The sequence below is a fragment of the Pipistrellus kuhlii genome, unplaced genomic scaffold (genome assembly GCF_014108245.1).
Source record: "Pipistrellus kuhlii isolate mPipKuh1 unplaced genomic scaffold, mPipKuh1.p scaffold_m20_p_120, whole genome shotgun sequence".
NCBI lineage: Eukaryota > Metazoa > Chordata > Mammalia > Chiroptera > Vespertilionidae > Pipistrellus > Pipistrellus kuhlii.
This window is the reverse complement of record NW_023425428.1, coordinates 185,878-213,603: the sequence shown is the minus strand read 5'-3', so window position 1 is coordinate 213,603 and position 27,726 is coordinate 185,878. Positions and strand designations below refer to the sequence as shown.

General features: G+C 64.7%; 1 protein-coding gene across 2 annotated transcripts; it reads left to right on the top strand.

Annotated features, from left to right (window-relative positions):
• Nucleotides 1–816: 816 nt before the first annotated feature.
• Nucleotides 817–27,726, top strand: GALNT9 (polypeptide N-acetylgalactosaminyltransferase 9). 2 transcript variants are annotated; one of them, XM_045580322.1, is made up of 12 exons: nt 817–827; nt 11,556–11,634; nt 19,064–19,244; nt 20,490–20,656; nt 21,296–21,470; nt 22,351–22,548; nt 23,091–23,208; nt 25,752–25,937; nt 26,061–26,198; nt 26,493–26,588; nt 27,167–27,334; nt 27,505–27,726. In XM_045580322.1, the coding sequence occupies exons 3-12, from the start codon at nt 19,078–19,080 to the stop codon at nt 27,649–27,651; spliced, it is 1,560 nt and encodes a 519-aa protein (XP_045436278.1). In that variant the 5' UTR covers nt 817–827; nt 11,556–11,634; nt 19,064–19,077; the 3' UTR covers nt 27,652–27,726. The 2 variants fall into 2 exon arrangements, with proteins under 2 accessions (XP_045436278.1, XP_036290216.1); XM_036434323.2 differs by lacking the exon at nt 817–827 and having other exon boundaries at nt 11,421–11,634.

The following is a 27,726-nucleotide window of genomic DNA, read 5'->3' as shown; positions in this document are numbered from 1 at the left end:
TGGACCGTAATCGCTCTGCAGGGTCAGAGCTAATGAGGAGATGTTGGCAGTGAGGCAGCCCCACCTGTGAGTCCTACATCACTGATGGGCTGTGATTGGAGTCTCCTGCCCGGCGGATACGGGTGGATCCTATCATTTTAATCTTAATGAAAGGGATGCTAATCGCTCACCTGCCTGCCTGCCTGATCACCCCTAACTGTCCCCCCTCGCCAGCCTGGTTACCCCTTACGGCCCCTCCACCAGCCTGGTCATCCCTAACTGCCCCACCCCCGGCCTGGTGGCCCCTCACGGCCCCTCCACCAGCCTGGTCATCTCCAACTGCCCCCCCCACCGGCCTGGTGGCCCCTCACGGCCCCTCCACCAGCCTGGTCATCTCCAACTGCCCCCCCACCAGCCTGGTGGCCCCTCACGGCCCCTCCACCAGCCTAGTCATCCCCAACTGTCCCCCCCTGCCAGCCTGGTTACCCCTCACAGCCCCTCCACCAGCCTGGTCATCCCCAACTGCCCCCCCATCGACCCCCACTTCCCGCACACACACTCCAGCTTTCCCAGGGGGCCATCTCACACCTCACACCGGCCCAGCCCCTGCCGGCCCCATAAAGACCCCATCGACTCGCCGTCCGCCCCTCGTCCCCGCAGCAGCCGCCTGGCCTCATCAGCCTCGGCAAACCCTTCCGGCCAGGCAGCTGCCGGAGTGACAAAATGATCCGTAATCGCTCCTGCCGACTCCAATGAGTGGGGGACAGATGGTTCCTGCACCTAATGAGCCGTTTAGAGGAAGGGGAGGAGGGGCTGGTGAGGAGGGGGGACACGGACGGGGCCGGCGGGGACCAGGACGGGAAGGGACAGCCCCCCGCCCCTCCCCAGAGGAGCTGGCCCGGGACCGAGGGCCCGGGGCACCCCCTCCCGCCCCCACCGTGAGGGTGAGCCGGCAGACAGCCACGGGGCTCCGAGAAAACGCCTGCCGCCCCCCATGTGTCTGTGTACAGCGTCTTGGGCGTAAAGCGTGGGCAGCATCTCATCCCAGCTGATACAGAGGGAACAGGCGAATGGGCCACCGCTCCCCACAGAGACGCTGCGCCCACAGCTGAGGCCAATTCCCCTCAGGAGCTTTAAGGAGCCATCAGCAGGGACGGAGACGTCCCCCGCCCCCACCCCGTGGGGCTTGACCAGGGACCTGAGGCCATGCCCCCTGCCTGGCCGGGCTTGACAAGGGTGGGACTGGCCAGATCTAGCCCAATAGCCCAATTGGGGGGGGGGGGTTGGCCAGGTCTGGGTCTCACACGATTTTGAGGTGCGTGTGGGCGGGCGGGGACTTGACTCTGGGTCCCATGTTGAGCCCCAGACTCTGACCGGAGGAAGGTTTTCCTATGCATTTTACCAATTTTCTTTCACCTCTGACACTTCTGTTATAGAGGGCAAATGGCAACATTAAATTATTTCCTCTATTGAATCCCCTTTTCATGTGCATGAATCTCGGGCACCGGGTTGCTGGTTCACAAATAAGAGACACATAGGCCCAGCCGCCCGGCATGGCTCTGTGGTTGAGCGTCAACCTATGAACCAGGCGGTCAGGGTTCGATTCCCAGTCAGAGCACAGGCCATGGTTGTGGGCTCGATCCCCGTTAGGGGGTGTGCAGGAGGCAGCAGGTCCGTGATTCTCTCTCTCCCTCTCCCTGCCTCTCTGAATTCAATAAAAACATATTTAAACGAAGCAAAACAAAAACACATAATAGACACATCCTGACGGGTCTCAAGTGGGCGGACTGAGGGGGCCGGGCCCGGGCTCAGCTCAGCGCTCCGGACGGGGGACAGGGGGACCCACAGGCATGGCAGGGCGCCTGCCTTCCAGCTGGTTGGCAGCCGGGGTGCCCGGAGCAGGTGGTCCCTGCAGCAGCTGGCCCACATGGCTCAGAGGGGGACCCGAGGGCCGTTCCCAGCCCCTCCCCAGCCCCCCTCCCCGAGGTGCCACCCTGCCCCTGGGGGACTGGGGGTGGTGGTGGGGCACGCCCAGTGGGTGCAGGACTGTGGGCACGGCACCCACCGCTCAGGGGCAGCAGCAGCACGGAGAGCTGCTTGGGGGCGAGTGTGGCTGTGAGGACGGGTGTGGGGGCTCCGTGGCCCCGGTGCGCTCGGGTAGCTGAGGTGGGGGGGCACCCCCGGGGCGTCTGATGGGAGGTTTGCGATCGGGACAGCCTGGGCCCAGGTGCCGGGTGACCGGGATGCCCGCGGCTGCACCCGGAGCGTGGACACGCCTGGCACCTAGTGGACAGAGCGGGTATTGCATCGGGGCTCCTGCAGAATCTCTCAGCGGGGTGGGGGTGGGGGGGTCCCTCAGTCTTGGGGGGCGGTCCTTCAGCTCTGAGGGGGACCCCTCTACACTGGGGACCTCAGTCCTGGGGACCCCCCAGCTCTAAAAGGCCCGGATGGTTTGCAGGCCACTATTTCCTTGGGGAGACACCGCAGAAGCTTGGCCATCGGGGAGACCCCATCCCGGCCCCAGACTCGTGGGGGCGTGGCCGTGCTGTCCCTCCAGGCTGTGGGTGCCCCCGCCTGCAGGTGGGGGTTCACCCCCTCGCCGTGCTGGTGTGGGGGGCGCTCCTGGGGCTCAGTGTCCTTCCGAGCCCCCCAGGGAGGACGCGCCTAGGGGGGAGCCTGGACGGCAGGGATGGGGGGGTGGGGGTGGGGGACACGGGATGGAGAAGTCCACCCTCGGGGTGACCCTGTGGTCCACGCTCCGTCTGGACGACACACTGTGGGGAGCGAGCTGCACCCCCACCCCCGGCGGGGGCACCCGCGGGCGGGGAGGGGGGGCGCCCAGGGAGCTGGGGGCCGGGCTGCCTCAGGACCGGGGTCTGAGAGCGGCTCCCGGGGCTGCAATTCCACTCATAACCACTAGATGGCAGAGGCGCCGTGGAGCTCAGACAACCGCCCCGACTCTGGAGAAGGCGGGTGGTGAGGGCTGGGGTGGGGGTGGGGGTGGGGGTGAGGGTGGGGGTGGGGGTGTGGGGAGGGGAATGCGGAGGGAAAGGCAGGTCTCCCCTCCCTCCAGCCAGACAGATGGGGTTGCAGCTGGGAGGGGGCTTTGCAGGCTGCAGGAGGTGCAGGGCTGTGTCACACCACCGTTTTCTCTCTGTGTCTGTCCGTCTGTCTGTCTCTCCTGATAGCCTGGCCACTTTATACATAAATAAATATATTGTATTGGTTTCAGAGAGGAAGGGAGAGGGAGGGAGAAACATCCATGAGGAGAGAGAATCATGGACCGGCTGCCTCCTGCACGCCCCACACTGGGGATGGAGCCCGCAGCCCGGGCCTGTGCCCTGACGGGGGATGGATCCGTGTGACCTCCTGGTTCCTTGGTGGATGCTCCGCCACGGAGCCACGCCGGCCCGGCCCGGCTTTATCTTTTCTGCCGAGTCTACACCCTTCTCAGGGAAATTGAAGCCACTTCCCAGGCTTATTAGGATCGTGCACGCCGCTCAAACCCCAGGAGGGGAAGCCGGGGAACACGGAAGCAACGGCTCCCGCGGTGTGAGCAGGCGTCCCCGAGGACCCGCTGCTCCAACGGGGTCCTTCAGCTGCTCTGTGTCCTGTGCCCTCACCGCCCCTGTTCTGCCCCCAGGGGGGGGGAGAGGGGGAGTCAGGGGGGGGCGCCGGGAGGCTTTGCAGCCTGGAGAAGGCGCGCTGAGGCTCCTGTGTCGGTGGCTGTCAGCGCCCTGGGTTCCAGACACTGAGACCAGCCCCGGGGCTGGGTGCCGGGTGCAGGGACCAGGCAGGGTCCAGGGCAGGGGGTTCTGGGCGTCCTCAGGGCCTGGCTGAGGGCGGGACGGGGCGGGGCTGGACAGACAGGGGGCCTAGGACCTCCTCTTTCTCCAGTCCGTTGTTATTTTTAAATATTGTCAGCTGCACTCTGGGTAACCAGCAGCCTCACCGCGCCCCGCGCTCCTCGGTGGGGATGGGGCCATGGACCCCAGAGCAGCCGGGCTGCCTGAGCGGGGGCGGGGCAGGGGCAACAGTGGCCTGTGCTCTCCGCGTCCCCCCCCCCCCCCGAGGGCAGACGGTTCTCTGCCTGGGGTCCCGCCTCCTCTGGGCCCTCCTTGGGGTGCAGAGCTTCCTGTCCTCCTCCTCTTCCTCCTTTCCCGCCGGCCGGCCCCAAGGAGGGCTCCCGTGGGGGAGGGGGTGCCCTGGGCAGCCCGAGGCCCAGCTCGGGTCCTCGGCTGCAGTCTGCGGGGACAGCTCGGGGCAGCCAGAGAGCTGGCCCGCCCCAGCGGCATCCTGGGAGGCACCCCTGGCCCTCCCGGCAGGTGCCACGTCCTGTCTGGGATGGATGGATGGATGGACGGACAGCAGCTGGGATTCAACCACAAGCCTCTGGCAGGCTGTCTGCCTGGCTGGCTCCCGGGCACCGGGCGGCAGGGGTGGGTGGGAAGCAGTGGTGGGCAAAGGCGTTCCCTCCGGACAGGGTGCCCGTGCTCGGCCCGGGTGCCACCTGGGTGCCACCCGGGGACACAGGCCCTGGGGGGGAGGTCCCTGGAGGCCGCTCAGCTCAGCGCGAGGGACACATTCTCCACCGGAAGGCGGCTGGAGAGGTGGCGAGACCCCCTGATGCTCACAGGTGCCTCCCACGTCTGCACCCCCTCACCCCCGCCCTGCACCCCGAGCCCCACACACCGTATCCCAGGCCCCGGCCGCAGGGCGAAGCCACAGTCTATTAAGATGTAGAGAGATTGAAGGACATGAGACAAGCGAGACAAGATGTTTAATTTAGTGATAAGAAAAGCAATCACATCTCTTCTCCCAGACAGACGGACCGGGGGCTGCTGCTGCCGACGGGGCAGCTGATCTGTGTTTCTCTTTTATTGATGTTTCTGACCCTCTATCCCTCTCCCTTCCTCTCTGTAAAAAAATCAATGAAATATATTTAAAAAAATATATATATATATATATACTTTTTTAAAGAAATGAGGTATCTTTATAAAAAAAAAAAAATACAGACCAGCCCTGGCCTGGTCAGTGGTTAGAGCACCAGCCCCAATCCTGAAGGGCCATGGGTTCGATTCCCAGCCCCGGTCAGGGCGAGTGTGAGACGCAGCTCCAGGGGCAGACGCGGCCGTTTGGATGGGAAGCGTGGCCGGTGAGCATGCCGGGTGGGCGGGCTGCGGGCCCGGCCCTGCCTGCACCTCCAGGGCCGGCCCAGCCAAGCGGACAGCCGCTGGTGAAAAAGTGGCTGGCACTGGTTGCCAGGCAACCTTCTCCCAGCTCACCAGTCCCCACTGTGCTCCGGCCGCAGGCTATATATATGTATTTTTTTAATTAGAGGGGGGAGGGTGCCTCCAGCCCCCACCCCCGGGGCAGCCACTCTTGCCGTTGGGTGGGCCGTGCAGTGACGGAACGTTCCGGCTGCCGGCCATCGGCCAAGGGGACGCGGGTGAGCCTGCCAGGAGCCGTGGGACACGGACACGGTAATGGACGCCCGGGCGCCGTGGGGCGGTCAGAGGAGGGGCTGCCTGGGACCCGCTCCTGGCGCCACGCCCGGTCCCATGTGCAGTGAGAGGAGGGGAGGACTGGGGCACAGGCCGGCTGGGCGGGAGGCGCCTCGACTGTGCTGGGAATGGAGGCTCGGGGCTCCGGGCCCCCTGGAGGCAGAGGCGAGGTCGGCTTCCCCTCGGGCTGGGCCCAGGAGCTGGAGCAACTGAGCCAGGGAAGCCGGCTGAGCCACCAGCTGAGGGGGCGCCGGGTTCGAGACGGAAAAGGAGCAGGTGGTGCCCGGCCGGCGTGGCTCCGTGGTGAGCGCCAACCTAGGAGCCGGGAGGTCAGGGTTCGATTCCCGGTCGGAGCACAGGCCCAGGTTGTGGGCTCCATCCCCTGACCCCCAGTGGGGGGCGTGCGTGCAGGAGGCGGCTGGTTGATGTTTCTGGCTCTCTGTCCCTCTCCCTTCCTCTCTGTAAAAAATATAAATAAAATGTTTTGTTTTTTTTTAAATGTTGCCTCTAAAAAGAAATGTCAATCGTCGTCCTGTTGGTATTTGGCTCTGTGGACCAGTGAGTTTTCCGGCTGCTGGCCCCGCAGGTTTGGGCTCCACTGGGCCACCGGGCGGCGGACGGGATTTCTGCTCCTCCCCTACAAAAGGCCTCCCTGGCCCTCCCTTCCTGGGCACCAGCCCCGCACCTGGGAGCCGCCCCCGCCGGCCGGCCGGCCGCGTGCCCACGTTCCCTCCGCCGGCACCACGGGGATTTCTCGGGCGAGGAGCGCGCTTGGCAGAGGCTGGGCTTTCTCTGCTCCCTCTCCTGGGGCTGTGTTTGTTCCCGGCTGAGAGCCATCTGCTGCGTGTCCCCGAACATATGAGGGAGCGTGTATTTGCCACACACAGTCGCTCCCCATCCAGACCCGGGATGCGCGGCGTTCCGGGATGTGAGAGCCGGCGGGCGGGCGTCGGAACATTCCAGATGGCGGGGCCGAGGTGCTGGAATCGCTCCCTCCCGGGTGGTCGGGGTGCACCCCACGCATAGGAGCCGCGGGACCCCACTCTGCCAGGGGGGAAGCGCCTGCTGCTCTCCCTCCTCCTCCCTCTTCGACCGTCTCCCGGAGCCCAGCCAGCGCGGGGAAGGGCCCGGACTCCAGCCGGGTCCCCCGTATTTCTGTCCCCTCGTGGGGGGGGGGGCTTCCCACAGGCCAGGCACGGTCGGCAGTGGGGAGGCCACCGGGGTCCTGGCTGGAGTCCCACCACGGCAGGGCAGGCTCACGTGTGGCCAGGGGCGCGGTCCGTGGACCCACCAACTCCTTCCGGCTCCGGAGGACGCGATGGGGAGGGCAGGGGCGTGGGGAGAGCAGAGGACGCTATCCCCACCTGGAACTACTACGTCAGAGGCCGGTGGAGCAAGAAAATTTAAGTAAAAATGTCAGTTGTTGTCCTGACCCGTGTGGCTCAGTGGATAGAGCGTCGGCCTGAAGGGTCCCGGGTTCGGTTCCTGTCAAGGGCGTGGACCTTGGTTGCGGGCACATCCCCAGTGGGGGGCGTGCAGGAGGCAGCTGATCGATATTCCGTTACATTCAATGTTTCTGACTCTCTGTCCCTCTCCCTTCCTCCCTGTAAAAAAAAAACATAAAATATATATTTAAAAAAAAAATAAAAAACAAGCAGACATGGCTTCAGACAAATCTGATCTTTCATTACAGCAGAGAAGGAAGACCCCGACTGTGGACAGCGTGCGGGCCCCTTTGGGTGGCAGGAGATGGAGAGTGCGCTTGAACGGATGTTGGCACAGGATGGACGCACCACACCCCGGTAGAGACAGGAACCGAACCCTCTCCATCACCAGCTCTGGAGACAGACTGAGGACCAGGTCCCGGCCTGGACAGGAAGCCTATCATTTCTGCCTGCACGCCATTGGTCAGAATGCAGTCACATGGTTAGACTGGGCAGCAAGGGAGTCTGGGAAATGTAGTTCAGCGGCGTGCCCAGGTAGAAGAGGTTGGAAGGCAGGCCCTTCCAGCTGTCCACCCTTCCGGGTCTGACTCCTCAGCCTCTGGGCCTCCTGTGCCTGGGATCCCTGTGATTGACAGAGGCAGCTAGATTGGCAGGTTCTGAGAAGAACTGGTCCCGCCTCCCCCCAGACATTGGACGCACATACCAAGGGGAAGCCATAGATGAAGTATTTTTTAAAAATATATTTTATTGATATTTTTTACAGAGGGAGAGGGAGAGGGATAGAGAGTTAGAAACATCGATGAGAGAAACTTCCATCAGCTGCCTCCTGCACACCTCCTACTGGGGATGTGCCCGCAACCAAGGTACATGCCCTTGACGGGAATCGAACCCAGGACCCTTCAGTCCGTAGGCCGACGCTCTATCCACTGAGCCAAACGGGTTAGGTCTAGATGAAGTATTTACATTTTGAATATATTTGTATTGGTTTCAGAGAGGAAGGGAGAGGGAGAGAGAAACATCCACGATGGGAGAGCACCGTGGATCAGCTGCCTCCTGCACGCCCCCCACTGGGAGCGGGTTTACTACCCTGTGCCCTGACGGGGAATCGAACTGGGAGCTCCTGGTTCGGTGGTCGGCACTCAACCTCTGGGCCACGCCGGCCGGCCTGGCTGCGAAGTATGTCTCACAGGCTGATGGAGGAGCTCTGTTTGGGACATTCTCGGCGTCTGCAGAGGGGAGAGCAGCTGAGCGGACAGTCATTGCAGTGGTCCTGAGGTCGGCCTCCCCTCACAGCTGGCCTCATGGGGCCACAGACCCAGAGACGCCGTCTCCCAGGGGAAGCCAGATGTGAACGTGCTCAGCTCCCCTCTCCTTCCCCGGGCGGGTCAGGGCCGGGCAGGGCTGACCGTGAGAATGGCCCTGATGCCGAGACCGGTTTGGGGACTGAAGGGTCCCGGGTTCGATTCCGGTCAAGGGCATGGACCTTGGTTGCGGGCATATCCCCAGTAGGGGGTGTGCAAGAGGCAGCTGATCGATGACTCTCTCTCATCGATGTTTCTGGCTCTCTGTCTCTCTCCCTTCCTCTCTGTACAAAATCAATAAAATAAATTTAAAAAAGAAAAGAAAAAGAGAGAGATGACCCTGAGAGTGCACAGGACTCTGCCCGAGGCGGCCGCCTTTATTTACCGTTCCTGCTCCTGCCTCGCTTCCTCCTTCCGCGCGCCGCCGGGGCCGAGGGGGGAGCCCGAGGTGGCTGCCAGGCGTGGGAAGCTGGCAGGAAGAGAGGAGGCTTCAGTGCACCCACTTGAGAAGCCGCTTCTCTGGCAAGGACCATATGGGGCTTGTTCAGCCCGTGTGCCAACCTCCTCCCGCGTCTCTGCGCCAGGAGACTCGGGGCTCAAAGAGGCGAGAGGGGGAGGGGGGAGGGAGGAGCGAGAGCGAGGTGGGGCAGCTCCCTGCGGGGGGCGGGGTGGGAGGGGCCAAGGTCCCGGGTGGAAAGGAGGGGACACATCTGCTCCTTTGTCTGAGGGCAGCAGCAGCCTGGATGCAAATGGGCTACAGCCCTGGCCAGGGTGGCTCAGTGGGTAGAGCGTCGGCCTGTGGGCTGAGGAATCCTGGGGTCGATTCCGGTCAAGGGCACGTAACTTGGTTGCGGGCACATCCCTAGTAGGGGGCATGTAGGAGGCAGCTGATGGATGTTTCTCTCTCATTGATGTTTCTGACTCTCTGTCCCTCCCCCTTCCTCTCTGTAAAAAAAAAAATCAATAATATATATTTAAAAATAAAAAAATAAAAAATAAAAGCAGGCCCCCGGGGCTCCGCTCGGAAGAAGTGATTTATATGGCAAACTAGACAGTGTGTCTCACGTCCCGATGGCTGGTCCTTCCTGGTGAGGGTTCTCTGAATTCCTCTCTCTCTCTCTCTCTCTCTCTCTCTCTCTTTTAAATATATTTTTATGATTTTAAAAAATCCTCACCCGAGGATATTTTCCCATTGATTTTTAGAGAGCGTGGAAGAGAGAGGGCGAGACAGAGAGAAACATCGACGTGAGAGAAACGCATCGATGGGTTGCCTCCTGTAGGGGCCCCGACCAGGGCCTGGGCCGGGGAGGAGCCTGCAGCTGAGGTGAGTGCTTTTGACTGGAATCGAACCCGGGACCCTTTGGTCCACAGGCTGACGCTCAATCCACTGAGCCACACTGGCAAGGGCATAAGAATCTTTTTTATTGACTTCGGAGAGGAAGGTGAGGGAGAGAGAGAGCGATACATCCATGATGAGAGAGGATCACGGACCAGCTGCCTCCTGCATTGCCCTCTCCTGAGGATGGAGCCCATGGACCGTGCCCTGACCAGGAATCCAGCCGTGGCCCCCTGGGTCATGGGTCCACGCTCAGCCGCGGAGCCAGCCGGCCGGCCTCTGGATTTCTCAGACAAAAGAAAGGAGTTTCCATGTGGGAGAGGAACGGGTCCCTCGGACCTGGCTGCACCCACCCGGTGGGCTGAGGGGTCAGAGGTCAGGAAACGGGGGTGGGGAGCGGCCTGGCCAGGGCGTTGGGGACCCGCCTGGAGACCCGGAGCCGGGAGCCAGGGTCTGTGATCTCCATCCTGGGCCCTGACCCGGCCCGGTCCACCCAGGGAGGGGAGAGGCTCAGGGGGGGACCCCGCTCTCTGCGCTCCACCCACAGAGGCCCGCCCCCCCCAGGAGGGCCGCGCGGCCGGACCAGGTCCGGTCAGCCCGGGGTCCCCCTGGAGGTCCATCGAGTCCGGGAGGGGATGTGGGGGATGGGGGGGAGGAGAAGTGGGGGGACCCGCTGGCTCCGCCCCGCCCTGCGCCTGGACGCCCTTGGGCTGGGTCCCCGGAGCGCACGGTCCCGCCCCCGCCCGGCCCCCAGCAACCCAGGGTGGGGAGGGGCGCCAGGAGCGCTCGGACCCGCCCCGGGGGGGGGGGGAAGGAGGGGGCGCCAGGAGCGCTCGGACCCGCCCCGGGGGGGGGAGGGAGGGGGCGCCGGGAGCGCTGGGACCCGCCCCGGGGGGGGAGGGGGAGGGGGGACAGTCCCGGCGGGAGCGGGGAGCGGGGAGGGGGCCGATGGGCTGGGCGGCGCGTCCTCCGCACCGGCGCCGTGACCGTGACTGCGGGGCCGCCCAGCCCGAGGCCGCCGGCCGCCTCCGCTCCGCCTCCGCCTTCGCCTCCTGGTCCCCGGCCCCCGGCCCCCAGGTCCCCCCGGCCCCCGGACCCCCGCGACCCGGGCCGCGCCCCTCGGGGGGGGATGCCGGCCGCGCCCCGCGCCCCCGGCCCCGGGCGGCCCCGGAGCGCGGGGACCCGGGCGGCGGCGGGGCGGGCGCGGTGGTGCTGAAGGGACAGCGCCCGCGGCCTCCTCCCCGGCCCGCCCCCGCCCCCCCGCACCCCAAACCCACAGCCCGGTCCCCCGCAAACCCCCAATCCGCTTCCCCCAAACCCCAGCCCCCTCCTCCTCCCCGGCCCCGCCCCGGCCCGCCGCACCCCAAACCTCCAACCCACAGCCTCCCTTCCCCCAAACCCCAGCCCCCTACCCCTCTTTCCCAGCCCCAAACCCCCAACCCACAGCCCCCCTTTCCCAGCCCCTCTCCCCCCAACCCCCAACCCCCTTCCCCCAAACCCCAGCCCCCCAAACCCACAGCCCCCTCCTCCGCCCGCGGCCCCGCCCGCAGCCCAAACCCCCAGCTCCCCCAGCCCAGCCCCTGCCCTCCCCTTCCCCCTCTTCCAGCCCCACACCCCCGGCCCCCACACCCCCGGCCCCCACACCCCCGGCCCCCACACCCCCGGCCCCCAGCTCCCCGGCTCAGCCCCGCACGTGCCCCGGCCCCCCGCCGGCCCCGCAGCCCGGCCCCAGGAGCGGCCGGGGGCGCAGCAGCCGGGCCGGGCCGGGCCGGGCGGGGCGCCGGGCGGGCGGGCGGCGGAGCCGGGCCGGGCGGCGGCAGGTGCCGGGGAGGGCGCCCGGGCCGGGAGCGGGGAGCCGGCGCCCATGGCGGCGGCGCGGCGGGTGCGGGCGCTGCTGGCGGCGAACCTGCTGGCGCTCGCGGGGCTCGTGCTCTTCGCCGCGCTCTGCCGCCGCGGGGGCCGCCCGGGGCCGGGGCCGGGGCGGGGGGCCGGCGCGGGGGCCGCGGACCGCGAGGCCATCCTGCGGCGCCTGGACCACCTGGAGGAGGCGGTGTTCCGCCAGCTCAACGGTGAGCCGGCCTGGGGGTGCGGGGGGAAGAGGGGTGCAGGGGGGAAGCGGGGGTGCAGGGGGGAGTGGGGGGCTGGGGGAAGTGGGGGGGTGGGGGGGAAGCGGGGGTGCAGGGGGGAGTGGGGGGCTGGGGGAAGTGGGGGGGTGGGGGGAAGCGGGGGTGCAGGGGGAAGTGGGGGGCTGGGGGAAGGGGTGTAGGGGAAAGTGGGGGGCTGGGGGAAGTGGGGGGGTGGGGGGGAAGTGGGGGTGCAGGGGGGAGTGGGGGGCTGAGGGAAGTGGGGGGTGGGGGGACGTGGGGGTGCAGGGGGAAGTGGGGGGCTGGGGGAAGTGGGGGGTGCAGGAGGGAAGTGGGGGGTTAGGGGAAGTGGGGGGTTGGGGGGGAAGTGAGGGTGCAGGGGGAAGTGAGGGTGCAGGGGGAAGTGGGGGGCTGGGGGGAAGTGGGGGCTGGGAGGAAGTGGGGGCTGGAGGAAGGGGGGGCAGGGGGGGAAATGGGGGGCTGAGGGGGAAATGGGGGGCTCTCTGGTCCGGCCACTGCCCTGGCCTCAGCTGCTGACCCTGCGCTGACCCCAGGCAGAGGGGGGTGGCCCACGGGCTGGGCTGGAACTTTGGGGGCTCCGGGAGGCGGGGGGAGAGCAGGGCTCTGGGGGGGCTCCGGCCGCAGAGGGCGTTGTGTGATGACCGCTGGCCGCCCCTCCCCAGCACCCGGCTCCGCTGTCCCCCTCTGGGCCCGGCCCACAGAGAACTGGAGAGGCTGTGGGACCTGCCGGCCGGCCTGCTCTGTGGACGGAGCCTCGGCCCGCGCTCCAAAGGGTCCCGGCTCGATTCCAGGCAAGGGCAGGACCTCAGCGGCAGGCTCCTCCCAGGGCCGGTGCGGGCGTGTCAGGAGGCAGCCGTCCATGTTTCTCTGTCTCTCCCTCTGCCTCCCACTCGCCCTAAAAATCGATGGGGAATATCCTCAGGCGAGGATTTAAAAATAATAAAAGAGGCTGTAGGACCCGCTTGAGGGGCAGGTGGTGCCCAGGGGCAAGAGTGTGGACATGTGTGCTTCTCCGGCTGCTGAGGGGTCAGGGTCAGGGTCAGGGGTCAGGGGTCAGGGGTTGGGTACCAGAGGGTGACGCTGCCCTTCAGAGGTGGCCGGCCTCGCCGTCTTTTTTTATAAAAATATATATGGTTTTATTGACTTCAGAGAGGAAGGGAGAGGGAGAGAGAAACAGAATCATCCTTGGTGAGAGAATCACGGACCGGCTGCCTCCTGCACGCCCTGGACTGGGGATGGAGCCCACAACCCCGGCCTGTGCCCTGACCGGGAATCGAACCCTGACCGCCTGGTTCCTAGGTCGCCGCTCAGTCCCTGAGCTGAGCCACAAGGCTGGGCCCCTTTTATGCTCGTGGGGAAAGGGGCTCGCTGACCATGGGGCTCCCTCTGCTGCCCATCCTGGGGGAGCCCGGGCTCGCCTGCTGCAGGAGGAGTGGGGTCAGCGTGAGGCCGGGAGCCGGTGACAGGGGTGGGGGGGGCCCGCAGTCAGGGGCCCACACCCAGGGAGTGTCCGTGGGAGGCTCAGCTGCTGGGGAGGGGGTCCTCGTTGCACCGGGAGCAGGTGGCGTCACCCCGGAGAGTCTGTGCCCTCCCGGGGGTGGGGCCGCGGCCGCCTCCGGCCTCGAGCAGGTTCCCGTCCCTCCCTCGGCCGCTCCGTGTGGTCCTGGGGGCGGGGAGGGTGTGCGCTGGTGTCTCCGGGGCTTTCCCTCCGGTTCCTGTTTGGGCAGCCCGGCTGCATGCAGCAGCAGCACCAGTCCCGGCTCCCGGAGGTGCCCTGCCCTGCCCTGCCCAAGGGGGTCCCGTGGGGCTGCCCCCGGGTGCTCGCCCACCTCTGACAGCACCCCTCAACCGGGAGCCTCATGACCCCGAGAGACGCAGGCCCTGTCTGCAGCCTCGCTGGCCCCCAACGCCCTCGCACCCCCAAACCCCCATCCCTGCCCCCGGGGGTCCCAAAGGGCCTGGGCCGTCCCGGTGGGTGTCCCCTCCTCGCCGCGGCCCGCCAGCAGCTGCCCCGAGCCCCCGCTGTGGGAGGGACGGCCGGTGAGGCAGTTTCCCCGGAGAGCCCGAGGTTATGTGAAAACAGGACAGCTCCCGGTTGTGTAACATCCGGCTAGTGGCCCTTTCCGGGGAGAGGGAGAGCCGGACTCGGAAAACGGGGGCCTTCCCTGGCCCTTCCCGCTTCCCAGCTCTGACCTGCGATGAGGATGTGTCTCCCACCGGCCTCTCCCCTCTCCCTCCTCCCTCCTTTTCCTGTAAAAAACCTTCTCTCCTCCCTCCCTCTCTCCCTCCCCCGAGTCTCTTCCTCCTCCTCAATGTCCCTGCCCCCCCCCACTTTCTCCACCTTCCCCCATCTCTGTCGGTGTCCCTCTGTCTCCATCTGCCTGTCTGTCTGTCTCTGCCTCCCCCCTCTCTGACCCTCTGTCTCTGTATCTCTCTGTGTCTGTCTCTCCCTCCCTCTCTGCCCACCCCCCCGGCCAGGTACACAGCACAGTGTCTCCCCCAGGAAATGTCAGGGAGCCCCCAGGCCACCCCTCCCCCAGGGGTTCCCAGGAAGGGGGCAGTGCAGGAGCGGGGCAGACGGTTGATCATAAAAACCCACTTGGGAAGGACTCGGAAGGAGCAGAGGTCAGACAGCTCCGTTTTATTTATTTATTTATGTTTGAATCTTTTTTTATTGACGTCAGAGAGGAAGGGAGAGGGAGAGGGAGAGAAACATCTATGAGGAGAGAGCATCATGGACCAGCTGCCTCCTGCATGCTCCCCACTGCGGATGGAGCCCACAACCCGGGCCTGTGCCCTGACTGGGAGTCGAACCCTGACCGCCTGGTTCCTAGGCTGACGCTCAACCACTGAGCCACACCACCCGGGCTGCCATTGGGGTCTGAGCAGTGCCCTGCCCCCTGAGACCTGGGTGGGCTTGGGGAGCCGGGCCTGACCGTCTGGTCTGACCTCTGGTGCAGGGCTCCTCAGAGCTGGATGGCTGCCAAGGGCCCCTCGGAGCTGGATGGCAGGACCCAACTCTCTCTCCCTCCCATCTGGTTGGGAGGAGTGGGCCGAAGGCAGTCCTCACCCTCCCCCCCTTCCCTTCCTGGTGGAGGGGATCATTGGCGGCATTTCCATCCCCCCCCCCCCCCCCCCCGCCCATCCGTATTCATCGTCTTCGGGGACGCGCTGACGATGGAGGGTATGTATCACACACTCCTTAGTCTCAGCGAGGGAATGTTACAGGCGTCGCGGGCCCAGCAAAATATTCGTGGCTCCCTCGTCCCCCAGGGTCGTCCGTCTGCCCGCCATCGGCAATCCGTTACCCGTTTGGGCCCCGGGACCCGTGAGAGTCCTGTCGGCAGTGAGATCAGCTGCCGAATCGGAGGGAGAGTGGGTCCAGCTGAGGCTGGGCGGGAGCACAGTTCTCTTCGAGGCCCGGCCGCTGTGCCTCCGTTAACAATGCAGATTAACCGCCAGCCGGTTAATCATGCGGGTTAACCATCAACCTGTTAATAATTAGCCATCAGCTGGTTAGCAATGTGGGTTAACCATCAACCTGTTAATAATTAGCCATCAACTGGTTAGCAATGCGGGTTAATCAACTGGTTAGCAATGAGGGTTAACCATCAACCGGTTAACAATTAACCATCAACTGTTTAGTAATTCGGGTTAACCATCAGCCGGTTAACAATTCAGATTTGTTCACTGGTTGGAGTTACAGGTTTGCTGATATACATGCGATCTGATATGTAGGCTACTTTGTTGTATGGACAACAAGCTTCAAAACCTCACATGTCAAATTTTCTGAAGGTGTTAACATCATAGATATTTTTACACTTAAAAACGTCGAATTTTGTGCTAAAAAAAAAAAGCATTTGCGGGAAGTTTTAATTCATTACTTTATTTTGAAGAAAAGTGCTGCTGAAAGTGATCAGGAAGCTTATGGTGAACACGCTCCATCTCAAGACACTTGTGAATGCCGGTTTAAACAACAGTGACAAGCATTACTGGATGAAGATGCAACTCGCAGAAAGATTAAACGTTGCTCAGCAAACAATTTCTGATCGTTTACAAGCAACGGGAAATATTTTAAAGGAAGGAAAACGGATGCTACATCAACTGAATGGAAGACAAATGGAAAATGGAAAAGTCATCAGTAAAATGCTGCTTCAACGGCACAAAATAAAGTCTTTTTTTGCATGGAATTGTGACTGGCGATGAAAAGTGGGTTTATTTTGAGAATCCCAAACGCACAGAATCACGGGTTGATCCAGTTCAACCATCAACATCGACTGCCAGGCCAAATCGCTTCGGAAAGAAGACACTGCCTGCGTTTGGTGGGATCAGGAAGGTGTGGCGTATTATGAGCTTCTCAAACCAGGTGAAACCGTTAATACTGATCGCTACTGACAACAAGGAATCAATCGGAACCACGCTTTGATCGTAAAACAACCACAATGGGCCAGAAGACACAGCAAAGTAATTTTGCTCCGTGATGATGCACCATCACACACTTCAAATCCAGTTAAAGGCACGTGAAAAGATCCTGCCTGGGAAGTGTGAACCCACCCGCCGTGTTCACCAGCCCTCGCTCCTTCAATGACCCGTGTTCCGATCGACGGCACACGCCCTGTCTGAGCGGCACTTCCACACGGACGCAGACGTGGACAGTGGGGTCTCTGCATGGTCTGCCCCGAGCAAGGACAGTTCTATTGGACGGTGCCCACCAGTGGCCTGGAAGATGGGGAATGTGTGGCTGGCGATGGACATCGCTTTGGATAAAGCATTTTTGATGTTTCTCTTAAAATTACCGTGTTTTCTTTGATGACAGAATCCACGCTTTTAACCGGTTGATGGTTAACCATTTTTAACCAGTGCACCTAGTGTCTGCACTTGGCAGTCCTCAGCACGGAGGCCTCGGTGTTTACCGGGAAAAGCTAGGCACCCCACCCTGGCAAAATGCTCTGCTCGAGGCCGTCACCACCTCCTCACCGCTCCCCCCGCCCCCGCCCGCACACTCCATGGGGTCGACCGCTAACGTCACAGGTCCACAGGTCACAGCAGGTGGCCAGGGACTTCCTGCTGGCCTCTCTGCTCCCAGGGCGTGTGAGGACCCGCCGGCCACGTCCCTCGTCTGCCTGTCTCTGCCGGTCTGTCTGTCACGCTGGGAGCTGCCCTCCCACCCCATCGAGGCCCCTGGGTCGCCCAGGCCGTGCCCCACACGGGTTCCAGGTGGTCCTCGAACGTCTTCCCCCTCCTGTCCCCTCTGAAATGTGCAGTTTGTAATATTAAAAAATATATATGTATATATAAATATATATAAATATATATACATATATATATATATACACACACATACTGATTTCAGAGAGGAAGGGAGAGGGGGAGAGAGAGAGAGAAACATCCATGAGGAGAGAGAATCATGGACCGGGTGCCTCCTGCACGCCCCCCACTGGGGATCGAGCCCACAACCCCGGCCTGTGCCCCGACGGGGACTTGAACCCTGACCTCCTGGTTCCTAGGTTGATGCTCTGGGAGAGTTTGCAGTATCTAGACGCTCCCCAGCCCCTCTGAGGAGCCCAGTCGCCTGCTCGGTTCCCATTGTCCTCCCTTCGGGCCTGGTCGCTCCCGGCCGGGCAGTCACAGCTCACAGAAACGGAGGTGATTCCTGGGGTCCACGTCTAACGTCCCCCCGCGGTTCTCAGGCTCACGGTGGGTTCGACCAGCCTGCCCCGCCCCCCCGGGGACCCGGCCGACACCCAGACCCCTCCTGCAGCTGCCAGAGGCCGTCCCCGTCCCGGGTGTCCGGACCCCGAATCCTGCGCGCGGAGGAGGTGTGCCCGGAGGTGTGCCCGCAGCCCTGCCGCGGTCTCCTCTCCGGAGGCTGGCGAGGCCCCGTGACGGATGGGACTCGGTGACTCAGAGAAGCTGGGGCTGGGAAGCCACACTTCCTTCCGAGCTGAGACTCAGCCGCCCACACGTCCGGGAGCCGGGAGGAGCGGGAGACGGCTCTTCGGGGTGGGGAGGGCAGAGACTGTCCACGGGGCTCTGGGAGCCGGCCGTGGCCAGACAGGGCCAGGGCGTCCCCCTTCTCTCCCCTCTCCCCCCCCCCCCCGCCCCGAACACCCCCAGCTTCTCCCAGCTGACGGCTCCGCTGGGCTTTTCTTTCTCATGGAACTGAGATCCAGATGCTGCCAGACCGCCACCCTGCTCTGCCCCCACTCTGCCCCCCGCCCCGTGTTCCCCCATTGCCCAGGGGGTGGACTCAGCGCTTGAGGTCACAGGTTCGGTTCCCGGTCAAGGCATGTGCCCGGGTTGTGGGCTCCATCTCCAGTGGGGGGCGTGCAGGGGCAGCCCATCCATGATTCTCTCTCCTCATGGATGTTTCTCTCTCTCCCCTCCCCTCCCTTCCTCTCTGAAATAAATTAAATATATATATATATATATTAAATTTTTAAAAAAGCTGTATCTGGTGTGGCTCAGTGGATAGAGCGTCGGCCTGCAGACTGAAGGGTCCCGGGTTCGATTCCGGTCAAGGGCATGTACCTTGGTTGCGAGCACATCCCCAGTGGGGGGGGGGGTGCAGGAGGCAGCTGACCGATGATTCTCTCTCATCGATGTTTCTAACTCTCTATCCCCTCTCCCTTCCTTTCTGTAAAAAAATCAATAAAATATGTTTAAAATAAATTTTAAAAAAGACCCTGGGGCTGGGTTAGGACCCACTCCAATTCAGGGTGGCCCCTGAGCCCCCGTGTGGGTGGGCGTGTTCGTGTAAGTACACGTGTGTGCACATACGTGCCCACGCTGATTTCTCCTCCGCCCCGGAGGGCGCCCGGCCACAGGCTGATGTGGACCCTCCGGAAACAGCCGCGAGCTGCCCTCCTGGTTCACCGCGGAGACCATGGGAACCACGGAAACCAGCCCCGGGGGGGGGGGGGGGGCGGGAGGCGCGGGCCGTGGCGCTGCGCACGGAGGCCGTGTCCCTGCGGGGAGAGCACCCCGGCCGTCACGGGCGGGTTCGAGGGGCCGCACAGGAGGGACCCGAACCAGGAGAAGCCATGCCCCTGGAGGGGGGCTGGCGGGCCGGGGGCAGGGGCCACGGTGACTCTCAGAGCCACTTCCTGGTTGTTTTCCTCTTTTCTTCTGGACATTTTTAAGGACCTCAGAGGGGAAGGGAGAGGGAGAGAGGGACACGTCAGTGAGGAGAGAGTCGTGACCCCGCTGCCTCCGCAACCCGGGCCTGGGCCGCCCCGGGATCGAACCCAGGACCCTTCCGTCCTCAGGCCGGTGCTCTCTCCAGACCCGCCAGGCGCCTCGGTCTTCGGACCATCTCCACGGTTCTGCCTGTCCGGCCTCACCCGTCCGTCCGTCTGTCCGGGACCTGCCTGACCCTCTCTCCTCTCCCCAGGCCTCGCCAAGCCCATGGGGCTGGTGGAGGGCCCGGGCGGCCTGGGCCAGGGCGGGGCGGCAGCCACACTGCAGGGAGACAGCCAGGAGGCCGCCGGCAGCTTCGAGGAGTTCGGCTACAACGCACAGCTGAGCGACCGCATCTCCCTGGACAGGACCATCCCCGACTACCGGCCCAAACGGTGAGCCGGCACCCCGTCCTCCTCCCGCCGCCTCCTTCCTCCCTCCTCCCGCCCCCTCCTCCCCCTCCTTCCCCTTCTCCGGAGGAGGAGGAGGCGGGCATTTCCATAAACCCACAGGGCGGCCAGAGGCGGGCATCCCCATACACCTGCAGGGCGGCCAGAGGCGGGCATCCCCATAACCCGCAGGGTGGCCAGAGGCGGGCATTTCCATAAACCCACAGGGCGGCCAGAGGCGGGCATCCCCATAACCCGCAGGGCGGCCAGAGGCGGGCATCCCCATAACCCGCAGGGTGGCCACGGCCTGTGCTGGAGGCCAGCCGGCTCTGCCGCCTCCCGACCCGCCAGCCTCTGGGGCGGCTGCGGGGCCTGGTGCCGCCGCCTCTGCTCGGCCATAAGTCGCCGCCGCCCGCCCGCCCGCCCGCCCGCCCACACGCCTGCCCGCCCGCCCGCCCGGGGCCGGAGGCCCGCGTGTGCGGCTCCCGGGGGACGTGAGGCTGAGCCGGCCCGCTGTGGCCGAGCCTGCATCCGCCCCAGTGCGGGCAGTACCGTGTGCCCAGCGCTGGGCGGGAGGGGCCACCCTTCCCAGGTCGGCCAGATGTGGGCAGGTTCTGGTTACCGCGAGCGAGCAGATAGCATCATGGCCGGTGGGTTTTTAAATTAATCCTCTCCGGAGGACATGTCCCCAGTATTTTTAAAATATATTTTTATTGATTTCAAGAGGAAGGGAGAGAGAGAGAGAAAGAAAGAGAAGCATCAGTGAGGAGAGAGAACCATGGATCGGCTGCCTCCGGCACACCCCACACTGGGGATGGAGTCCACAACCCGCGCCTGTGCCCTGGCCGGGAATCGAACCCTGACCTCCCGGCTCCATCCTTGAGCCAGGCCGACTGGGCTGCTTTTTTTTTTTTTTTTAACTTTTAAAAAATATATTTTTATTGATTTCAGAAAGGGAGAGGGAGAGAGAGCTAGAAACATCAATGACGAGAATCATGGATCGGCTGCCTCCTGCACGCTCCCCTACTGGGGATCCAGCCTGCAACCCAGGCCTGTGCCCTTGACCAGGAATCAAACCCGGGACCCTTCTGTCCACAAGCCGATGCTCTATCCACTGAGCCGCACAGGCTGGGCTGGCCAGGCTGTTCTGATCTCTGTTAACCCTCGCCCTCTGTGGCTGGCCTGGGACGGGCACTGACACTGCCCTCCCTCCCGGCCCGGGTCCCCCCCCCCCCCCCCCCGCCCCCGCAGGTGCCGGCAGCTGAGCTACGCCCACGACCTGCCCCAGCTCTCCGTGGTGTTCATCTTCGTCAACGAGGCGCTGTCCGTGCTGCTGCGCTCGGTGCACAGCGTGGTCAACCACACGCCCTCGCCGCTGCTCAAGGAGGTCATCCTGGTGGACGACAACAGCGACAATGGTGAGTGCCGGGCGGGGGGCGGGGCGTCCGGTCGGGGAGGCGGGGCATCCGGGTGGGGAGGCGGGGCGTCCGGGTGGGGAGGCGGGGCATCCGGGCGGGGAGGCGGGGAATCCGGGCAGGGAGGCGGGGCGTCCGGGCGGGGAGGTGGGGCGTCCGGGTGGGGAGGTGGGGGAGGCGGGGCGTCCGGGCGGGGGGCGGGGCGTACGGTGGCGGGGGTCCACCTGAACCCCGTCCCCATCAGACACCCCCCCCACCCTCACCCCCAGCCCCGGTCCCGGGGGACGCCCACCCACGCTGCCTCTGAGTCTGGCCTCCAGGCCCCTCAGCCCTTTGGTGTCTAGGCCAGCGCTCCAACCGCTGAGCACACTGGCTGCGCCCGCTCCCTCCCCCTTGAAGGCGAAGGACCCATTCACGGGCATCTTCTCCTCTCACGGCCGAACAGTCCGGCCCCGCGGCCTCCGTCTTCGCCACGTGGCCCTGATCAACCGCCTCCGTGTCTCCTCCGGTCTCTCCCGAGGAGGCCCGGGGGCGGGGGCGGGTCTCTCCGCCTGGTCTCCCGCCACCACGGGCCCCCGCACGTGGCTGGGACGAGGACGGGCCCGCGGTGCGGGCGCTGAGGGTCTCTCTGCCCCCGCCCAGCGGAGCTCAAGGCCAGCCTGGACCAGTACGTGCACAGGCGGTACCCGGGGCTGGTGAAGGTGGTCCGGAACAGCCGGCGCGAGGGCCTGATCCGGGCGCGGCTGCAGGGCTGGAGGGCGGCCACCGCGCCCGTCGTCGGCTTCTTCGACGCCCACGTGGAGTTCAGCGCCGGCTGGTGAGGCGGGGCCGGGCCACGGCGTGCCCTCCACCTGCAACTGTTTTTTTTAATTTTTAAAATATACATTGTATTGGTTTTTACAGAGAAGAAGGGAGAGGGAGAGGGAGTTAGAAACATCGACGAGAGATAAACATCCATCAGCTGCCTCCTGCACACCCCCCACCGGGGATGTGCCCGCAACCAAGGTCCATGCCCTTGATTGGAATTGAACCTGGGACCCTTCAGTCCTCAGGCCAACGCTCTACCCACTGAGCCAAACTGGTTAGGGCCAAATGCGACTTTTTTTTAAAAAAAGTTTTCAATAGCCTTATCGGGTGTGGCTCAGTGGGTAGAGCATTAGCCTGTGGACTGAAGGGTCCCGGGTTCGATTCCAGTTAAGGGCATGCACCTTGGTTGTGGGCATATCCCCAGTGGGGGGTGTGCAGGAGGCAGCTGATGGATGTTTCTAACTCTCTGTCCCTCTCTGTAAAAAAACCCAATAAAGTATATTTTAAAAAAAGTTTTCAATATATTTTTATGGATTTCACAGAGAGGAAAGGAGAGATACAAACATCCACAATGAGAGTCATGGACCAGCTGCCTCCTGAGCGCCCCCCACTGGGGATGGAGCCCTCCACCGGGCCTGTGCCCGGACCGGGAGTCGAACCCTGACCTCCTGGTTCATAGGCGGATGCTCAATCGCTCAGCCATGCAGGCCGGGCCAGCCCACGTGGTCCGATCACCTTGGTGTGTCCACCGGCCGAGTGGGATGCAGGGAGCCAGCGGGAGGCCCTGGGTTACCCCTGCCGGGGGTGGAGGGAAGGGGGTGGGGCTGGGGTGGAGCCGGGGGTGGAGGGAAGGGGGCGGGGCTGGGGTGTCCTGAGGCCGCCGCCCGCAGGGCCGAGCCGGCGCTGACCCGGATCCGGGAGGACCGCCGCCGCATCGTGCTGCCCGCCATCGACAACATCCGCTTCGACACATTCGAGGTGCAGCAGTACGCCAGCGCCGCCCACGGCTACAACTGGGGCCTGTGGTGCATGTACATCATCCCGCCCCAGGACTGGCTGGACCGCGGGGACGAGGCCGCGCCCATCCGGTGAGCCGCCGGGGCCCGACCACTGAGCTCCTGCCCGGTGAGGGCTTTTTCTAAAAATATATATATTTTACTGATTTCTTACAGAGAGGAAGGGAGAGGGAGAGAGTCAGAAACAAGATGAGAGAGAAACATCGATTAGCTGCCTCCTGCATCCCTCCCCCGCCCCCCACTGGGGATGTGCCCGCAACCAAGGCACATGCCCTTGACCGGAATCGAACCCGGGACCCTTCAGTCCGCAGGCCGATGCTCCATCCATTGAGCCACACCGGTCAGGGCGTGGGGGCCTTGTTTCTTAAATCCTTTGCTCGGAGGGGCCAGGACTGCATGCCGGGGCTGGAATGAGCCCCCGGACTGGCCAGCCGGCGGGTCCCCGGGCCCGGAGGGACGCAGAGAGCAGTCTGTGGGGGCGCCCACCTCCCCTGCCTCCGTCCAGGCGGCTGAGAGAGCCCGGGAGCCCGGGGGAGGGGGAGGGGGCCGGGGGAGGGCGGCAGGGCGCTGGCCCGCCCCGCCCGCTCACGCGCGGTCTGCCCCCCCCCCCCCAGGACCCCCGCCATGATCGGCTGCTCCTTCGTGGTGGACCGGGAGTACTTCGGGGACATCGGCCTGCTGGACCCGGGCATGGAGGTGTACGGCGGCGAGAACATTGAGCTGGGCATGCGGGTGAGCTGGCCCGGGAGCTGGCTGGGTGCCCTCGGGTGGGCCCGGCACTGAGTGTCTCCTGCCGAGCGTCCACGTGTGAGCTCGATGGCGTTGGCACGCGGAGAGTGACTGATGTCTGCCGAATCTGATAACAGAAGATGCGCACTTAGGCTCATCGCCATCATCTGAGCCATTCATTCTTACATGCATTTTAGAGGCCGGTGCCCGGAATTCGAGCAGGCGGGGGCTTTCGTTCCTGGCCCCTGGCCCCCGCTGCCCTCTGGCCCCCGGGACCCCGGCTTTCCTCGCAGCCCCGGCTCCGTCCGGAAAGTCGTCCCGAAAGATGCCCGAAGGACGTCCGGTCTCTTAGCATATTACGCTTTTGTTGTTATAGGTATTTCAGAGGGAGAGAGAGAGAGACATCAATGATGAGAGAATCATGGATCGGCTGCCTCCTGCTTGACCCCAAACCCGGGCTTGTGTCCTGACCGGGAATGGAACTGGGACCTCCCGGTTCCTAGGTCGACGCTCAGCCACGGAGCCACGCCGGCCGGGGAGCTGTTCATTCTCGCGGCATCGCTGAGCGCGGCGCGTGGGCGGCCAGGATGCCGGGGATTCTGGGAGCTTGTCCTCCGGCCCCGGCGTGCGGCCCGGCCCGGAGCCGTTGGTGTGTCTGTCGGCTTTGGACGTGGAAGGAAGGTCGGGTGCCGACGGGGTAGTGGGCGCCCGAGTGGGCGGTTAGGGTGCTCTGTAAGATGCCCACCCCTCCAGGACCTGGGCCCTGGGCTCCCGGGACTGAGCTGTGGGAGAGCTCTGATTGGTGCGTGGTTCTTGTTCTGTGTGTTCTGTTTCTGGAGCAGCATCTGTGGGGGGTTTTTAATTTATTTTTTTATTGTTTTGATGTTTTGCCTGCGGCCTTTTTACTCACAGAAGAGATTATTTAAGGCAAGTGTTTAAAAATTTATAGGCCGTGTCTCGGTGCGGCCCGTTTCCGACCCGCTTGTCGCAGGCGTGGCGGTTAAAGCCGAGGGGTCGCGGGACGAGGCTGTAAATCGGATCGAGTGGCGCTCACCTCCCCCTCCCTTGGATGAATGTCTGATCACCTCGGGGCACCGGCTAAAAGCCGTTACACAGCCCGCTCCGCCCGCCTGCTGTCAGCGCCCCCGAACCTTTTAAAACGATGCGTATAAATGCGTTTTCTCTCCTCTGTGTTTCATTGCCGGATGTCATAGCAGGCGCCCCCCCCCCCCACGTGCACAGAGAGAATCCGCGTGTCTGATAAAGCAATCGCTTGCTGAGTCTGGGTCCTTGAGAACACTCAGGGCTGTGTGCAGCCGGGGAGCAGGGGGACCGGCCTGGGGGGGAGCAGGGGGACTGGCCTGGGGGGAGGGGAACAGGGGACCAGGCCTTGGGGGGGAGCAGGGGGACCGGCCTGGGGGGGAACAGGGGGACCGGCCTGGGGGGGGGAACAGGGGGACCGGCCTGGGGGGAGGGGAACAGGGGACCAGGCCTTGGCGGGGGGGAGCAGGGGGACTGGCCTGGGGGGGAGCAGGGGGACCGGCCTGGGGGGGGAACAGGGGACAGGGCCTCGGGAGGGAGCAGGAGGATGGGGCCCGGAGGGCAACAGCAGCGGCCACCTGAGGGAGGGCATGTCTGTCCACTCGGATGTCCCATGAGGAAGCCCGTGGTGTGCACCGTCTCCCCAGCACCCACGGAGACTGGCGCTGGGAGCCGGTCCCCCACGGAGTGTCCCTCTGTTGTCTGTGTCCTGTCACGTGAAGAGCCCGGGAATTTGGTAGCCAGTGCCCCCGGGGGCGGCCTCGTCCGTGCTTTTGGGGCCTGAACCCCAGGCCCAGGCTCCTCTTTGGCCACGGACCTGGGGCCAGCACACAGGGGTGTCCTGGGCCTGTGAGCAGCATGGAGCTGGGGAAGGGCCAGGGGCGTGTCCGGGGGCGGGGAGTGCTGGGGGCGGGGCTGGGAAAGGCTGGGCGGGGCTCGGGAGAGCTGTGGGCGGGGCTCGGAAGATAGGACAGGGGTCCGGGTTGGGAAAAGCAGGGCGGGGCGGAAAATGAGGTGAGCTGGGCTTCCAGGAGCTGGGTGGACGGGGCTGTGAGGGCTGTGGGCGGGGCTTAGGGCATGTGGGCGGGGCCATGGGTCTGGGGGACTGAGGTATGTGGGTGGGGCTGAGGCCGGGGGCGGGGCTGTGAGTGGGCTGTGGCTATGGGGGCTGAGGCCGGGGGCGGGGCTGTGAGGACCTGTGGGCGGGGCCATGGGCATGGGGGCGGGGCTGATGGCCTGTGGGCGGGCTGATGCCTGGGGGCGGGGCTGTGGTTGAGATGTGGGCGGGGCTGTGGTTGAGATGTGGGTGGGGCTGAGGCCGGGGGCGGGGCTGTGAGGACCTGTGGGCGGGGCCATGGGCATGGGGGCGGGGCTGATGTCTGGGGGCGGGGCTGAGGATGGGCGGGGCTGTGGTTGAGGTGTGGGCGGGGCGGGGCCTGTGGGCGGGGCTGTGATTGGTCTGGGGCGGTTTTGTGGGCGGGCTGAAGAGCGCTGTGCTGCGGCAGGTGTGGCAGTGCGGCGGCAGCATGGAGGTGCTGCCCTGCTCGCGCGTGGCGCACATCGAGCGCACCCGGAAGCCCTACAACAACGACATCGACTACTACGCCAAGCGCAACGCGCTGCGCGCGGCCGAGGTGTGGATGGACGGCTTCAAGTCGCACGTGTACATGGCCTGGAACCTGCCCATGACCGTGAGCCGCCGGGGCTCCCCTCGGGACAGCGCCCCCGGGAGGCCGGGGCGGGGCACCCCAGATCCCGCTCCCCCTCCCGGCGGAGGCCGGACCCCGTGCCCAGCCCTGTCCCCTCCGCCCCAGAACCCCGGCGTGGACTTCGGGGACGTGTCGGAGCGGCTGGCCCTGCGCCGGAGGCTGAAGTGCCGGAGCTTCCAGTGGTACCTGGAGAACGTGTACCCCGAGATGCGGACCTACAACAACACCCTCACGTACGGAGAGGTACCGCCGCCGAAGGCCCGCCAGGCAGCTCCCCCTTCTGGTCCTGACACCCCAGTGCCCGCCCCCCCCCCCGCCCCCCGTATGTTCATGGACGTCCCTGTGCACTGTGTCCCTGCTCGGCTGGGATGGAGGCACGTCTGTCTCTGCCTCCCCAGGGACAAGCAGGGCCATCCTTACAGATCACACCACTTCTCCTCCGCACCCCTCACCCCCCATCTGCCCAGAGCAGACCCCCGGCCTCGCCTCGGCCTCGCACCCTTCGCCACGGGCTTCTCCTGTGGATCCCGGCTGCAGGTGAGAAACAGCAAAGCCAGCGGCTACTGCTTGGACCAGGGAGCGGAGGACGATGACCGAGCCATCCTCTATCCCTGCCATGGGATGTCCTCCCAGGTGGGGGTGCGGGGCCCCAGCCGCGGGGGGGGGGGCGGGGGAGCACTGGGCGTCCGACGCCACCCTGGCTGGGAGGCCAGGCGCTGCGGGTGCGGGTGGGGCTCCCAGCAAAGTTCCAGGGAAGAGGCTGAGGCTTCCCACAGCCCCGCGCCTGTTTTTAAACTTAAAAAAAAAAAAATATATATATATATGTATATATATATATATATTTATATATATATATATTTTTTTATTGATTTTTTTACAGAGAGGGAGAGGGACAGAGAGTTAGAAACATTGATGAGAGAGAAACATCGACCAGCTGCCTCCTGCACGCCCCCCACTGGGGATGTGCCCGCAACCAAGGCACATGCCCTTTATCGGAATCGAACCCGGGACCCTTCCGTCCTCAGGCCGACGCTCTATCCACTGAGCCACACCGGTCAGGGTTCGCCTGTTTTTATAAATAAAGCTTTATCGGCACACAGCCAACCTCTGACGGAGCAGGACAGGCTGGGAGCAGGGCTGCCCCTGGGCAGGCTCCCCCCACTGGAGCTCAGGGTCACCCTGCTTTCCCGTCCCCCCCACCCCCCCCCCAGCTCGTGCGCTACAGCACGGAGGGCCTGCTGCAGCTCGGCCCCCTCGGCTCCACCGCCTTCCTGCCCGACTCCAAGTGCCTGGTGGACGACGGCAGGGCCCGCACGCCCGCGCTCAGGAAGTGCGAGGAGGTGGCCCGGCCGGCCCAGCGGCTGTGGGACTTCACCCAGGTCCGGGGGCCGGCGGGTCAGCGGGGGGGGCCGGGAGCCGGCGGGATGGCTGAGGGTGTGTGTGTGTGTGTGTGTGTGGAGGGCAGAGGAATGGGCAGCCAGCCCTCACCCCGGACGCGCCCACGCCGGGCCCAGGCGCCCCGCTGACTCGGTCTCCCCGCCTCGCGCAGGGCGGCCCCATCGTGAGCCGGGACACGGGCCGGTGCCTGGAGGTGGAGATGTCCAAGGACGCCCACTTCGGGCTGCGGCTGGTGCTGCAGCGGTGCTCGGGGCAGAAGTGGGCGATCCGCAACTGGGTCAAGCACGGCCGGCACTGACCCCCGCAGGCCCCGGCCCACGCAGCCCCGGAGGCCTGGGCAGGAGCCTGCCCTTCCCGCTGGCGCCGGGTCCGA